Source organism: Lepidothrix coronata, unplaced genomic scaffold (genome assembly GCF_001604755.1).
Source record: "Lepidothrix coronata isolate B3197 unplaced genomic scaffold, Lepidothrix_coronata-1.0 Scaffold4, whole genome shotgun sequence".
NCBI lineage: Eukaryota > Metazoa > Chordata > Aves > Passeriformes > Pipridae > Lepidothrix > Lepidothrix coronata.
Window position 1 is genome coordinate 8,545,988 of NW_016690184.1, and position 15,527 is coordinate 8,561,514.

The following is a 15,527-nucleotide window of genomic DNA, read 5'->3' on the forward strand; positions in this document are numbered from 1 at the left end:
CGATGGGCGGGGCTTAGTCTGCGACGTGGCGCCCGGGCCACGCCCACCCCTCTCAGAGCCGCGGCCGGGCCGAGCGCTCTGCGCCCCTGCCCCGCTCCTGCGGGAAAATCCGGCTGTGTCTGGGACGGGTCGGGCTCTCGGGGATATCCAGTCTTGCACAGCTTCACTGACGTCACGCTCGGACTCCAAACTGCCGCCCCAGTGTGCTGGTTTTGTCTGGGGCGGAGTTATTTTTCTTCGCAGTGGCTGGTACGGGGCTGTGTTTTGGATTTGTTCTGAACACAGGGTTGATAATGTAGAAATGTTTTTGTTATTGCTGAGCAGGGCTTACACAGAGCTCAGGCCTTTTCTGCTTTCCGTACTGCCACGCTGGCGAGGCGGATGCGGGTACGTGGGAGGTTGGGAGGAGACACAGCCGGGAAGGGTGACTCCAACTGACCAAAGGGTTATTCCAGACCGTGTGACATCAAGCTCAGTATATAAAGTGTGGGGAAGAAGGAGGAAGGGGTTTGGAGTGGTGCCGTTTGTCTTCCCAAGCCACCGTTACACATCTCCCTGCTCTGAACACCTCCCTGCCCAGTGAATTAATGCTTGTTCTGCTTTGCTTATGTGCGCGGCATTTGTTTTTCATATTAAACTGCTTTTATCTCAAACCCACGGGTTTTCTGGCTTTTGCCCTTCCGATTCTCCCCTGATCCCGCGGGTGGAGGGATCCCGGACCTCGGCTGCTGGCTGGAGTTGAACCACGACACGCAGACGCGGCCGTTCCTGCCCGCGCTCATTGACGCGGGTCTCCAGCCTGTGCTCTTTCCCGTCCCTGAGCCCGGCACGGTTCCGCCTGGCTCTGTGGAGCACCGAGGTGCCAGCCCTGCCCGGCGTGTGTGGGGCACTCCTGCGAGGGGACTGGCTGCTGAGCGCTGTGTGCCCAGCCGCGTTTAATCAAATTCTGCCCTTAAAGAATCGTGGGGCTTCCTTGTTGCGTTGTGACATGGTGCTAAACCTCACCGTGTCCTAAGAACCGGGATTTGACTCCAGGCCTCTCGTTCCAGGCGGGCGTGGAGGACAGCGTGATGGCTGTCACGGTAAAAGAATGCCTGGAGCTCCAGCTGCTGGAAGTGGAAATGCTCCTTTCGATGTTTCCCAAAAGAGGTGAAATCAATCTGGATAAAGATGCCGTGCCCAGCGTCCAGCGCTACCTTAAAAACTCTGGTGGAGCTCTGCCCCCGCAGCTCGAATATTGCATCGCTCTTGATGTAGGGGAGGCGAAGGTAAGAACTGCCAAGTAGACGTGTTCATGTGTGTTGTTTTCTTTACTCCTACATACACTTGAAAACTCTACTCTGAAAAAAGGGGGGGAAAACCCAAAAGCCAAGAGTAACAGAAAAGTCTTGGCTGTTATTTATTTGAGTATTAACTTTCTCTGGTCAATAAAGGCTAATAGAATGGCACATAGAAATAGGCACCAATATCTATGGCACACACAGCATTCACAAGAGGCTGTGAAATCAGAGTTTACTGGTTTACAAATAGCTGTGCATTTCAAAGGCAATGTTCCCTGCATGGGAATACGTATGTTGGATTTTACATTATTCTAGCAAAATCACTCTATTATTTCTCTCTTCCACCCTTTGCACATGTACTGACATTCATTGGTCTGCATTTGAAATACAGTAATGTAAAAATAGCCCCACACAGCAGAATAAAATTAAGAGGAGTCACACAAACACTAAAACAAAACCAGCCTATGAGCAGGGAAACCAAACTTACAGTATAAGGAGTGGTGATAGTTTATCTGATTGAAGAAAGGGCTACAATATGACAAGTAAGTAATGTAAATACTTGCACAGAGAACATAGGTCTGAGTGTATAATAATGCAATGACTAGAAATTGAGAACAAACTCAGCCTAGAAGCCATTTTTCTCAGGACCAGGATAATTAAACATTAGAAGAATTTACTGGGTAATGAGGTGGCCTCGTGATTATTTGGAAACTTAGAAAAAACCCCACTACTCCAGTACAAGCCCTCCCTACACGGTTCATAGAACTTCTCTCTGAAGGCTGGTGAAAGGGTGCATTTTAGAAAGATACCTAAGCTCGTACCTATGGCAGATTGTCAAGGAACTTGGAAAGATAATTAGTCATTTCACATTTCACTTTTCTCTGCAGGACTAATCATGTGATTGTACACTCTAGTGAGAATCCCCTAAAGGTCTACAGGAGCCTCAAGCACTGAGGACACATAAATCCTCTCGTGCTCTTGGACCAGAGACAGGGTTCAGTTTCCAAAGAACTGTGGTGCTCCGTTTGAAGGCACTGTAGGAATAATCAAGAGAAATTCAACAGCCCAGAGTTCATAGGAGATCAGACAAGATAATCTAGATATTTCCCTGACCTAAAATGCACATAAATCTTTTTATCCCCTACAATCCTGAGAATACTTCCCCTTTATTGTGAATACTTGCTTAAAATATAATAATGCATAGAATCTTAGAATGGTTTGGGTTGGGAGCAACCTTAAAGATCATCTAGTTCCACCAACCCCACTGCCACGTGTCTCTGTATACGGTATGTACAATCATAAATGCTGTTTCGTGCAACTCTTGGCCTTGTTTTCCTGGGGTAGATCCAGCAACTGGCCTGAGTTCATTGATCAAATGTGTGTTTGGTAAGGGATAAGATTCTCAACCCCCCCTAACAGATTCATAGTTCATCACTGTAGCAACACTGAGCACATACTGAGAACACACAAGAAATATCCCTAGAGGGTAACTGGGTACCTTCTCCCAAGCCATAGCATTAGTTCTGTGGCCAGCAGAAGAGCAGCCTGGATAACACGAGAAATTTTGGGAAAGTGACAGCATGATGCAATAAAAGAAAAGGAGCAGACAAAAGAATGGGCTATTGGGACAAAAGGAAGGTGAAAGTAATTGCAGTCATTGGGATACTGCAATCTTAATTACATTTCCTCCTAATTTGCCTTTGACAGGGAAGAAGAATCTAGCATGCCTTCATTAGCTACAGAATTAATTTTCTCTGTGTGTGTGTTCTGTTTTTAAGGTAAAGGTGGAATTGCACGTACACCTTCCTCATATGTATCCTCAGGTAGCTCCTCAGCTTTTTGCCAGATCAGATGCACTGCACAGACAGCAACAGTTGCAGCTCAACACCCGTCTCACTTCTCACATCAGCTCTCTGAGTTCAGGTGATCTGTGTATATGTGAAACTGTGCAGTGGGTGAAGGACAACAGCCTGCCTTACTTGGAAAACAGTAAAATCTCTTCTGAACGTGCTTCAAAAGAAGTCAGAGTTAAAGAATTTTTGCATCGCACGTGGATCTACAGCCACCATATATACAGGCAGGAATTGAGAAAAAAGATTTTTGACTCTGCAAAGAAGTTAAATCTGACTGGCTTCTGCCTAACTGGGAAACCTGGTGTCATCTGTGTGGAGGGGCTCCGAGAAAACTGTGAAGAGTTCTGGCGTGTTATTAGATATCCCAACTGGAAGCATATTTCATGCAAGCATGTGGACAACATAGAAACAGAGGGAAACATTGATGATATTCGTCTCTTTCATGGTTTTGAAGACCTGCAGTTTCAGGCACATGGTGATTACGGCCTGAGGAATGACTATCACATGGATCTTGGCCAGTTCCTAGATTTCCTGAAACAGCATCAAAGTGGACACATTTTTCAGATTTTATTTGGTGTTGAAGGCAAACTTTCAGACAAATAAGAGAAACTGTGTAAGGGGTTCTAATTTTGGAGAGCAACCACTGAAATACTGTACCTTACAGCTACTGTGAAAAGGGAAACTTTAAATACTTGAACCATTCTTCTCGGATATTAATCTTAGCTTCTGTTCTGAATTGCCACATATTTTTGAGAAGTCTTCACTGATTTTCTAAGACCCTAGAATTGGCATTTGTGACTATGAGCCATGCCTCAAAGTGCCTGCAAGGTGATAAACACCCCACGCTATAGTATCCTGAATTACACACTCCTGTCTCCTCATCTGTACTGTGTTGTGTGTTCTAGGGTGTGGTGCAGGCCTGTAGTTAACTTCTGCTTTCTGCTGTGGGATACCAAAGTGGCTGAAGTCACAGATGAATGTGGCTCCCAATGCGAAAGCACACCTAGCTCAAGAAAGACTCACTGCTACATTAATGAGTTTGTGCGTCCAGTGTCCCACTGCTTCGCAAAGCATCCACTTCTCACTTCATTCAAACAATCCATTAAATGCAAAGGCTTGTGTCCAACCACAAGATGAAGTTTTGCTTTTAAATAAGGGGCAGAGGGAGGAGAAAGAAGCCCACATCACCCCATCCCTTGCATGGGTTGGGTAGTACCTGTACAGTTATGTTGCCAAAACTACTATTTTTGCATTTCACTTCCTCTCATAGAATAATAAGAGTGCTTTGGGTTGGAAGGAACCTTAAAAATCGTCTAGTTCCAACCTCTGCCATGGGCAGGGACACCTTCCACTAGACCAGACTGCTCAGAGCCCCATCCAACCTGGCCTTGAACACTTCCAGGAATGGGGCACCCACAACTTCTTTGGACAACCTGTTCCAGTGCCTTACCACCCTCACAGTAAAGAATTTATTCCCCATATCTAATCTAAACCTACTCTCTTACAGTTTAAAACCATCCCCCTCTCCAGTCACTACATACTTTTGCAAAAAATCCCTTTCCAGCCTTCTTGTAGGCCCCCTTTAGGTACTGGAAGGCTGCTATAAGGCCTCCCCGAAGCTGCCTCTTCTCCAGGCTGAACAACCCCAATTCTCTCAGCCAGTTTTCGTAGGACAGGTGCTCCAGCCTTTTGATCATTTTTTGTGGCACTCCTGCTGATTCTCCCCAACAGGTCCATGCCCTTCTTATGTTGGGGGCCCCAGAGCTGGGTGAAGTGCTCTTTGGGGTCTCAAAAAAGTGGAGTAGAGGGGGAGAATCACCTCCTTCAACCTGCTGGTCATGCTGCATTTGATGCAGCCCAGGATGTAGTTGGCTTTCTGAGATGAAAGTGCACATTGTTGAGTCATGTCAAGCTTCTTGTTGACCAACACCCCCATGTCCTTCTCCCCAGGGCCGCTCTCAATCCATTCTCCACCCAACCTGTATTTGTGCTTGAGATTGCACTGACCCAGGTGCAGGACCTTGCGCTTGGCCTTGCTTGAACTTCATGAGGTTTGCAGAGACCCACCTCTCAAGTCTGTCAGGATCTCTCTGGATGACATCCTTTATTCCCTCCACTGTGTTGACTGCAACACACAGCTCGGTGTCATCGTCAGACTTGCTGAGGGGGCACTCAATCCCACTGTCCATGTCACTGACAAAGATGTTAAAACAGTGCCAGTCCCAATACCAGTCCCTGAGGAATGCCACTCATCACTGGTCACCACCTGGACATCAAACCCCTGACTACACCTCTTAGTGACCATCCAGCCAATTCCTATCTACTGAGTGGTCCATCCATTAAATCCACATCTCTTCAATTTAGAGACCAGGATGTCATGCAGGGAAGTGCCTGTCTGGTTATGTTGATAATAATTTTTCATCTCCTCAACTCAGGGCATTTTATATTTACACTGTTAGGCAAGCACCTTGGAAAGGAAAATGTGTAAGATGAAATAAAGTTTAGTGTTTCCTCTGTTTTTCCTCTACATTACATCAGGAAACCCATGTAAAATATAGAAAACAGGAAAAAAACTCTGTATATATTATATATTACATAAAAATACATATAAGTTTAAGAATCCTTTCTATGTCAAATTAGTATTGAGAGACAATTTTCCAGCAGCTTGTAAGAGGACATGATAGTACTGATTCATCAGACAGCGTTTTCCTACGGGGTAGCATGCTGAATGCATATTTAGGTAGTGAGTTTTCCAGTTTATAATGGATGATCATATTCATAGATCATCAATATAATATGTAATTGAAGAATGCTCCTGAAGAGTCCCCAGCAGCTGTGCCTTAAAGGACCATCAACCTACTGCCTTCCACTTTGTGCTTGAGTGCCATAATGTGAAAATCGGTACCAAGCAATAACAACAGACTTAGTGCTGAGCTGCAGAGGTCTGGCTGATCAAATCTAAAACCCAGGCCACTCAACATCAGCTGTTTATAGACTGTGTTTCAGTACACTCAGTTGAGGACTACAAAAATAACAGATATTTTATTTCAAATAAAACACAAGGAAGTGTTTTAATGCTCTTCTCACAACAGCAATATATTGAAATGCAGAGGATGGCAGTATTTCTGGTTGCTCAGAATGATGACTACTGTGCATTCCTTCACTGCTATAAGGGTAATGTTTGTATGATCATAACTTTGGCCAAAAGCACAGTGAGACAAAAAATTACCCATTGAGGGAGAAAGTGCCTCCCCTCTTTGTGAATTCGAGAATGTAATGGTTTTGACTCTAGGCCTTCCTTCCTGGCAACCAGGAAGGAAGGAGGGAAGTATTCCATCCTATTCCTTTACGTAATCAAACATATAAATAAGATGGGAGAGAAGTCTCTTCCTCTCTTCTCTTCTGGTAAGGTTTGGAGACAACAGACTCCCGCAGCCGGTCTTGCTCATGTGGGGGAGCTGAGGCCTTGTTTGGGCCTACGATCCGGGGTCTGGTAGCATGGGTGGCGACATTGGGCGTGATTGTGCTACCTCAAGGAAAGTATTAAGATTTTCTTTGGCTAGTTCTTTATTGACTGTGTATACCTGTTTTTGGTTGGTTTTTTTTTTATTTTTGTTTTGTCTCTTTTCCCTTTCCCTTTGGGGGTGTTGGGGGTTTCTTTCTTATGTGTATATAGTCTTTGTAATTGTATATAAATGTAATATAAGTGTAAATATATTTATATATTGCTTTAGCTCTCTTATTTCAGTTCTCTTGGTTCTTTTTGGTCCCCTCTTTTCCCTTGGTTTGGGGGTGGGGGGGAAGCTTTTGCGGTGGGGTTTGGAGACTTGGCAGGGAGTCAGCTCCAAACCACCGCAGGGACCTGCAGTCTGCAGCTGTGGCAAAGCTGAGGGGCTGGACAGACAAAGTTAATTTTTGGTTTCTAGAGATAATCTCTATAGTAGAGATTAGAAAGAAATAGATAGCAGAAAAAAAGTTTAAGTACACTTTGTTTCCAGAACCATCCAGAAAATTATTACATTTTTCCTGGAGTGGTAGTTGTTTAACAACTAATAATTCTTTGACGCCTATTCCTAGCATTTTGATAGTCCTTTTTTGTCAAGAACATGGAGTTCAAGCACTTCCATGAACTTCAGGTCAAACATTTGCAGTGTATCAGAACAGCAGTCATCTTGGCGGAGGAATGAAATCCTTGATTGTTTACAGGAGATTAGCTTAGCTAATGTTAAATGTTAGTAATGTTAAATGCTATTGTTAGTGATGTTAAAATATTCTAATTAGATGTGGACAAAAGGTTCTGCAGGTTCAGTTCTTGTTAGAAAATTTTCATTACTCTACACAGGAGTGACCAATAAGTTTTTTCTTTGGAAGAAAATATTCTAACCTTACAGTTGTTTAAAGTTTGGGGGTTTTAAATAATAGGTTGACAAATTACTGTGATCTGCAGTGGATTAAATAGTCATCATATGCAGTTTTTGTTTGTCCAAAGTACTATTTGTCTGCTTGACGTTTGTGACAAAACTCTCAATTCAAATACAACCACTTATTTCAAAAAGATCTATCAGACTGTAGTGGAGGATATCTCAAATAAAATAACAATGAAAATAACCAAACAATGCAAATATACTTCTCAGATTAATTTTTATTTTCTGCTGTATGATTCACGATTTCTTGATTTGAGTTGCTAATGAAATACTATGATTTAGAAAAAGTTTTCTGAATCTTAAAAAATTAGCTATTCTTGGGCTTCCTAGGCAGAGATGATCTTTATATTTTAATGCTTTTTAACTGCTGCTGGTTTGTTCATTCTTCATTAAATATTTACAGTTTCACTTTCATGGCTTCTTCAGGCCAGGTATAGGTGTCAGCCACAAAGCTGTTGTAATCAGTGTTGTAAATCTGAGAGCGGATGAAGGCTTCTAGGTCCTTGGGCTGAGGATAGGTGGAGGCGGTGTTATTTCTGTAGGCTTCTTCTGCGATCTAGAAAGATGCACAATCCGAATTAGTGCTGACAGACTATTTGAGTATACTTAGCAGGATTTAAAAGTAGGAATTAGTTCAAAATCAACATGAGACTTCGTCTCCTCTGGTGTTGACAGTCACCTGTACTCACACTGGATCCAGGCTCGTATACAGTGAATAAGTCTAGAAACAGGATGATGTTTGTATTTAACTGGGTCTGACTCACGCTACTTTTGAACAGGATTTCAAAAAGTCTTTGCTGTTACAAATACAGTGCTCCTCCTTGCCCAGTAATATCTTAGCTTTTAATGGGCAGTGGTGGATAAAATATCCCACAAGCATCAAGCACTGAGATACAATTTTTGCTTTTCTATCCTCACACTCCCCTGGTTAACCATCTTCTCCAAAGCACTGTAAGGTAAGTGGGATGTGTTCAAAGCTTCCACACTCCCTGCATACTAGAGAAGTCTAGAAACTATTATTTGCCATCGTTTGATAATATACTTCAGAAAAGGTAAGCACATAAGAAAAAATTAGTCCTACATAGTGCAGAGATTTAATTCTAGGGATAGTTGGGGCAAATACAACTATTTGCTTGCTCTTTTTTCACCCTGACCATACCTAAGTATCAATTATGCATCACAAGTATAGCTGCAGTAAGAATTAAGTTTAGAAGTGGTTGAAGCCCACTCAACGTATCAAAGTAGCCTTTCTCTTCTAAAGAACACCTACTTGAGAAACATATATCTTTAGACTGGACATTCATCTACGAAACAAAAGAATTCAGTCACACTGGTTTTATGCAGCAACACTTTTTGGAAAGATCTGCTTGAAACTATACTTAGGAAACAAACTAATACTCCTTCTTTGAATAAAAGGGAGATTGTCTTCTTCCTGCTCTCCTTAGCTCCCTTTAAATGTTTTAGTTTGGTGAGAAGCTGATACCCAAACTCACCGTATTTAGATATCTTTTCTAGGATTAATCTGAACCTCAACTCGATTTGACTCAGAAGCACTTTGGGTGTTTATGTTAAGGCTTATCTTCAGGTCTCTGCACACAATTGCCATGGTTGAATAAGGTCTGAATTTATATCCAACATTTGGTATTCCAAAATATTTTTATATTGCTACTCTCCTGGAAAAGGCAGAGGCCACTGCTAAACCTCTTGGGCTGTATGAGCCAGAGCAAGTATTTGCAGGAATAAAGTTTCAACAGAGAAAAGGCAGAGAGAATCATTGGGTAGCATTTTCCTTTTTTTTGTTTTTTTTATATAACATGCACAAGTAGAAGAGGAATTTCTCTCACTCTGTTTCTGCCAAACACACAGTCAATTTGATTTTGCCTGAGGAATCCACGTAACGTTTTGGCTTCTACAGAACAGAGTTTTTACTTGCCTAAGATGAAGTAAATTGTGAATAGGAATTTTTTTTCTTAAATATACAAAATGAGTCAATCTAGGGAAACTGTTTCATGCATGAGGGCTTCTTGTTATTCTTTCAAAAGAATATAGAGTAAGTGGAATTATTCACATTAAGGTGACCAAGAGAAAAACAATAATTAGAGAAAAAAAAAGCACAGAAGACCAGCAAAATAACCTCCTAAAATATTGAAACCACGCCCTAAAAACAGAATGAGGGAGGAACTTGGATAAATGCAGTATTTGAAAGCTTCTTCTTCTCTCCAGGACAGCCAAATTTCTGGGAAAACTGTGGGTTTAGGTCAGTTTCTGAAAATCCATCCTCATCAGCTGTTTATTTGCTGGTAAAAAAACAACCAATTAATTATTTGCTGACCCAAACCCAAGCCATAAAGAAAAAGCATCCCCTGTAGTTAATTATTTTTGATAGGCCAGAGTGACCATGGGAACAAGAGGGAACAGTGCCTGGACACAGGTGGACATTTACTCTCTTGACAGGCAACTGATAACCATGAAGGGCCAAAAGCCTTCAGATGTGCAGCTGGCATGACTGGGGCTGGGAATCTGCTCCTGACTGGTGGACAGCAAAGTCTGGGCTCTACAAAGAAATATTTGCTATAGTTCCATAGCTCTCCTTCTTGCATTTGGGATTTATTTTTATATATTTAAATATATAAAATTTTATTTTATTTATTTACATTTTATTTATTTACATTTATTTACATTTATGAATTTAAATTTAATTTTGAAACTGGTACGTGTCCAATATTGATTGATGTAAACCAACTTCAACTTGTGTGAAGGTGTGTTAGTTGATCAAGTCAAATGTTCAGTTACGTAGAGAGTGTGGGAAGAAGAGAAGCCATGAAAGACTGAAATGACTTACCCTCACAGCAATTTTCAGTGACACATCCTGAATAGTGACTAATGGAGGGTAGAGACGACCTTCCTGTAAATTCTCCTCTGAAACTTGCTGAGCTATAACCTAGAAATGAAGTAGACATGTTTAACTTGACATGCAGATGAAGCTGCACTTATTAGACAGTGATCTAGTCTTAAGCAAAAAAATGTTTCCGCTTTGGCAAATCACAGAGATATTCCTTAATCGACCTAGGCAGCGTTTTTTAGAACCAGCCTTGTCATTAGGAGTAGCTACACAAGAACTAGAAATTTAGGGAGTTACACTCTTTTCTCACTCAGACAATAAGACTTATTCAAGTTTTGAGTAAGTCCATGACACACATAAACTACTAAATAGTTCATAGTGAGATAAACATTCCAGCTAACAATTGTAATTGGATCAAAGACTTGTAGAATTCAAAGCACCTATTATTCTGACAGTTGTCAAGTCAACCTGTACAGAGAACAGCTGAAACTCTTAAGTGTAAAATGCTCTGAATGAAATTACTGGTGACTGAGTAGGTTTGCTGTGCATCCAGCTCACAGATTTAGCCTGTATGAGATCATAAAAGTAAGTATGGTCAACCACAGAACAAAGCAAAATAAGATTATCCAGAGCCTTTTAAAGGCTTGACGGTCACTGTAGTTGGATTTTGAAATAGAAGGTCTAATGCTAAACTCTGGGACAGAAAAAGATGCTGTTAGAACAGTCTGTCCACTCCACTTGAAGGCTGAAGGGGGTCTGTTGTCTCAACCATATCAAGTAACTAAAGAAATTATTTTGCTCTTTGCTTGATTTTTCACCGGACTGACCAGGGGAGGAACAGCGCAGGGATTTTGATGCATGTCTGAGAGCGGCATCTCCTTTATGGCTTGAATATTCCTGCTTCGTCTTCCTAGCAATACTGGAAATGTTTTGTTGCCATCACCAGCAATGAACAGATCAGGAAAGCACAGCAAGCTGGAGAAGTTGGTTTTTACTGTTTACTCATTGGCCACATGAAAAACCTTCTGTTACCACAGAGTGTGAGGACATTCTCTGCAGAGTGAGGAGACACTGCTTGCACTGTCTGCTTATGGGCTTACTTCATGAACTTCCTCTATTCCTGCAACAGAGACCTTTCAAGAAGCAAAGGGTCGTGGGGCTGCCTTTGGGACTAATGATATTTCTGGTATCATCAGGAAAAAATTTGCTTGTCATTTGGGGAACAGAAAATTGAAATAGAAAATAGCCTTTTGCGGTGATCCAGATGTGGATATAAGAAAAACTCTGGCCTGGATAGCATCTGATGACAACGTGTATGACCCAACAAGACGTTCTGAAAACACTAGGAAAATCTAGAAACACTGAGGAATGCAACTGATAACAAAGAGAAAGCAAGAAGTGCACTTTTGAGGGAATTTACTATGAAGATACTTGAAACAGAGCAAACTGCTTCCAACAGTTCTTGTTGCATATGGGAAATACACATTACACACAAACAACTAGAATAGCCTCAGAACAGATGCCTGGATATCATCAATGCATCCCTTCTGGCAGAAGTATGTAAGTAGTTTGAACTAAAGTAACTCCAGGTTCAAAGAGAACCAATGTCCTCTTGTGTGATCTAACTGCATGTTGGTAGGTGTTGTAAGTTTTTCCATTTGGAGTGAAAATGCAACCCAGAAGAGTAACAAGAGATTATACTCTTGAGTATAACAAGTACGGGAAAATTACTTGCTTACATTTAAATCTGATATTGAGGAATTTAGCACAGGAAAACCCTCTAGGGGGAGCTAAGAGAACGTGAAATCTAGTTACTGCTCCCATAATAGTAACTGGGTTATTTCATAATGATACACAGCCTTTTGATGTGCATCTGAATGAGTAAAGAGGAGCTTGCAACATGAAATCTCTGATTTTAACAGTTTATCAGGGCTCTGTAGGAAAGATGAAATCTGAAGAAATCAACAGCAAGCTGCTGTTAGTGTAATGCATCACTGAAAAAAAAATGGTTCAGGAGAGGAGTACTTCTGTTTTGTGATGGAATTGATAGAAAGTAACAATATTTAGGCAGTGCTTGAAGTGGGAGAGGGAGCAAGTTCAGCTGTCTAGATGCCACGCTGTTCCTTCTGACATAATCCTGTAACATCATTAAAAACTACGTAAAACCACAGAAACAAGCATTTTTCAAAGAGAATGACACCTTCATGTGGTCTTTAAAAAACACTCCTTCAGAACACCAGATCAGTGGCAGGGGAAAAATGATGAATCAACATTTGGAATTATTGAGAAAGTAAGAGGTGACAGGAAATGTAACTGAACTAATATATAACTTCGCAGTGTAACACTGCTTTGAGCAGTGTGTGGTTTTGCTCCACATACTTCAAACAAGAATGGAATAGAATCCAGACTGGTATAAAGAATAACAAGGATGATCAAAAGGTTATATTTTGTACAAGGAGACAAAAAATAATAAAATAAACTTGGGAGAAAAAAAAGAGAAGACTGAAAAAAAATGCAAAAGACAACTGAAGGTGAGCATTTTTTATGGTTCTATAGGGAAACCAAATCATCAGACAGCAGAAAATTGTGCAGAACTCATAATCGTGACACTAATTGTCAAAAGACATTTGAATGTATAAACATGTTTAAAAAGCCACTAGGGTTATTTATGAAGGAGAAATCCATACAGAGATAAAACATCCAGCACAGGAAGGCCATACAGTACAGGCTGCCAGATACTGAGGAGCCATTTCAGCAGAAGGATCGCTCTATTTCTTCCCTATTTATCCTCCTTTCCTTAGCTTCTGCTATGATTACTTTCACAGGAAGATACAAGATACTGAGCTGTTTGGATCTTAGGTCTAACCCAATATGGATGTTTTTGTTTTAAATTTTAACTAATTCAAGGTTTTTGTAGAAAAATTAGCTAAGCCTTTTTGCAGAACCTAAATGAAAAACAACCAAGACAAGACAAATGGCATAAAGCAAGTTGGGGCATCTTGGTTTTTGGAGGACATATTCTCTATAATGAAACGGGATTATTTCTGGAGAACTGAACCATAGGATACACATGCCAAGAATATTTCATTAGTACGTAATTCTCTGTCCCTTTTGTTATGTTTGGTAGGACTTAGAAGAATAGGTAACATCCCCTGTCATCACAGAGCAATTGCCTGCAATTAAAAGGTATTACAGTTTACAGTACCTTTGATTTATCATCCAAAATCAAAGTTACGTTCTATTTTACTTGGCAGGAAGAAAAGAACAGGGAAGTAAAATCTGTTGTAGTTACAATAAGCTATTTGTGACTTCAATCATATTTAGTTGGAGAGGTGGCAAAGCAAGAAGACAGGAGGTGCAGGTATGCAGCCTGGGCTGCTACTTTTTATAATTTCTTTTTCTCAAATAAGCTACTGCTACAATCTAAGAAGGTCCCTCTGCCCTAAAAAAGGCGTGGTTTTGGTGCTTTAAATTTTGCAGCATCTTGGATGCTTTCATTTCAAATGAAGACTACTAAGCACTATTCTAAAACCCACATGAAACTATTCTGATTTTATCCTTCCATTGAAAAAAGCCAGGAAAACAAAACAAAAAAAGCACTTTTGGTTTGCACTATAATTTCAGCTAAGGGCCTACGCAGCCCTCCCAGTCTTCACACCCCTGCCATGTCTTCTGGCAAAGCCTCCTCTGACATCCATGAGCTGTCGCCATGCCCAGTGACTGGCTGTAGCTCACCCACTGCTCCTCACATCCATAAGAAGACCACATGTGAACGCCCTGAGCTCCGAGCCGTAAGGCGAGAGGCTATCCGGGGATCTCGCCACCAACAGAGACTTTCTATGAGAGACAAAAAATACATTTTTACATTTCAAAGTTTTCCACGGATTTTATTAGAGGAAGGCAATTGTGTAGCAAAACCTTTAGCAAAAAAGAAGAGTCAGGAGAGAACCTCTACCTCAAGGGAGAATTTAAAAGCTTCCTCACCATTTCTGACATTATTTTACTTCCCTGTTAAATTTCTTTGTTCAGGAAAGACTTTTTTCTGACTTAGTAGACTGTCATTAGGAACACAGTTCAATCCACATATGTGCCACCTTTCATCCATCAGAACTCTATGTATAGGAACCATTTCACACAAAACAAATTGAAGCAACTTCTACAGTGAAGTAGGACAACTGTGTAACACAGCAGTTTAGACTGGAAAGTGAGGATCACTGTATCCAACTGCAATTACAGGGGAGGATTTAAAGGGAAGATATAATTATCCAAAGACTTAGGAGATGGATCATTGCCCTCCTAAGATGGTTAAAGCCAGTGGAGACAGTCTGGGCCTTTTGCTAATTTTAAAGATGGAAATTGTGAACATCTTTCTTACAGAGGGCAAGCTTCTGGCAAACTTTTTTAAAGATGCCTATAGTATGCACCTTAAAAAACCTGTCAAAATCCAGCAAGGCAAACGTGTGAGTGCCACCCTTTAAGAAAGCTTCATATGACACACTGCCTGTCATAGGATCACGTTGCCTATCAGTTTCCCTTGAGTGACAGCCAAGAGCCATTTTCTTCCCTTTAATCCATGAAGAAGACAGAAGGAACAAGAATCTGGAATGCAGTATCCCTTAGAGAAGCTGCAGGAGTTGAGTCAGGCATTCACACATCTGCTAATTGGTGCAGCTTTTTTTTCTTTTTTTTTTATTGTTCTGCAATTTTAATGTTCTAATTTCATTCCTTTGAGCCTTCCTCTGCGTGGTACCTACACTATCCATGTATTCCCAAGTGTGCTTACACAGCTTCTTTGAAGACTAGGACACTGCACATTGATAAAGTTCTCTGGATTGTAACTGGTATGAGCTGGACTGGGTAGCAATTCCCACTGAAGTGAATCTAGGTCAGTTAGAGTTAATGTGGTAAATTGAGGGTAGCCTTCTTCTTTATTTACATACCTTTTAAAAAACCCCAAGCATCAGACTTTTAATTACTTTGCATGGACATGGTCAGACCAACATGCACTACCCAGGGCTTTTTAATCCCTGAACCTAGGCCGTTTCTGAGCAGGATGAGCTTAGGAACATGTTCCTGGGAGCTGAGTAGCCAGGAGCTAACCCCCATCACTCTGGATAGAAGGAAGCTG

General features: G+C 41.2%; 2 protein-coding genes across 3 annotated transcripts in view; one reads left to right on the top strand and one right to left on the bottom strand.

Moving 5' to 3' along the window:
• Window position 1: 1 nt before the first annotated feature.
• On the top strand, window positions 2-4,363 carry RWDD2A (RWD domain containing 2A). Of its 2 annotated transcripts, none has more exons than XM_017825064.1 (3): window positions 2-245; window positions 1,050-1,268; window positions 3,059-4,363. In XM_017825064.1, the coding sequence occupies exons 2-3, from the start codon at window positions 1,071-1,073 to the stop codon at window positions 3,734-3,736; spliced, it is 876 nt and encodes a 291-aa protein (XP_017680553.1). In that variant the 5' UTR covers window positions 2-245; window positions 1,050-1,070; the 3' UTR covers window positions 3,737-4,363. The 2 variants fall into 2 exon arrangements, with proteins under 2 accessions (XP_017680553.1, XP_017680550.1); XM_017825061.1 differs by having other exon boundaries at window positions 2-249; window positions 3,059-4,362.
• A 3,392-nt stretch (window positions 4,364-7,755) lies between these two features.
• ME1 (malic enzyme 1) overlaps window positions 7,756-15,527 on the bottom strand; it is a 169,397-nt gene continuing 161,625 nt past the window's right edge. Inside the window, exons 13-14 of the mRNA XM_017824728.1 lie at window positions 10,400-10,498; window positions 7,756-8,113 (exon numbers count right to left, since the gene is read on the bottom strand). Of these exons, the coding sequence (XP_017680217.1) occupies window positions 7,955-8,113; window positions 10,400-10,498 (258 nt within the window). The 3' untranslated portion in view covers window positions 7,756-7,954. The remainder of the gene's footprint in view (window positions 8,114-10,399; window positions 10,499-15,527) is intronic.

Excerpts from the sequence above, each read along its gene's own strand:
- RWDD2A (XM_017825064.1), top strand. The coding sequence starts at position 1,071 with ATGGCTGTCACGGTAAAAGAATGCCTGGAGCTCCAGCTGCTGGAAGTG. Across the intron at positions 1,269-3,058 it reads TTGATGTAGGGGAGGCGAAG|GTAAAGGTGGAATTGCACGT; the intron begins GTAAGAACTGCC and ends TCTGTTTTTAAG.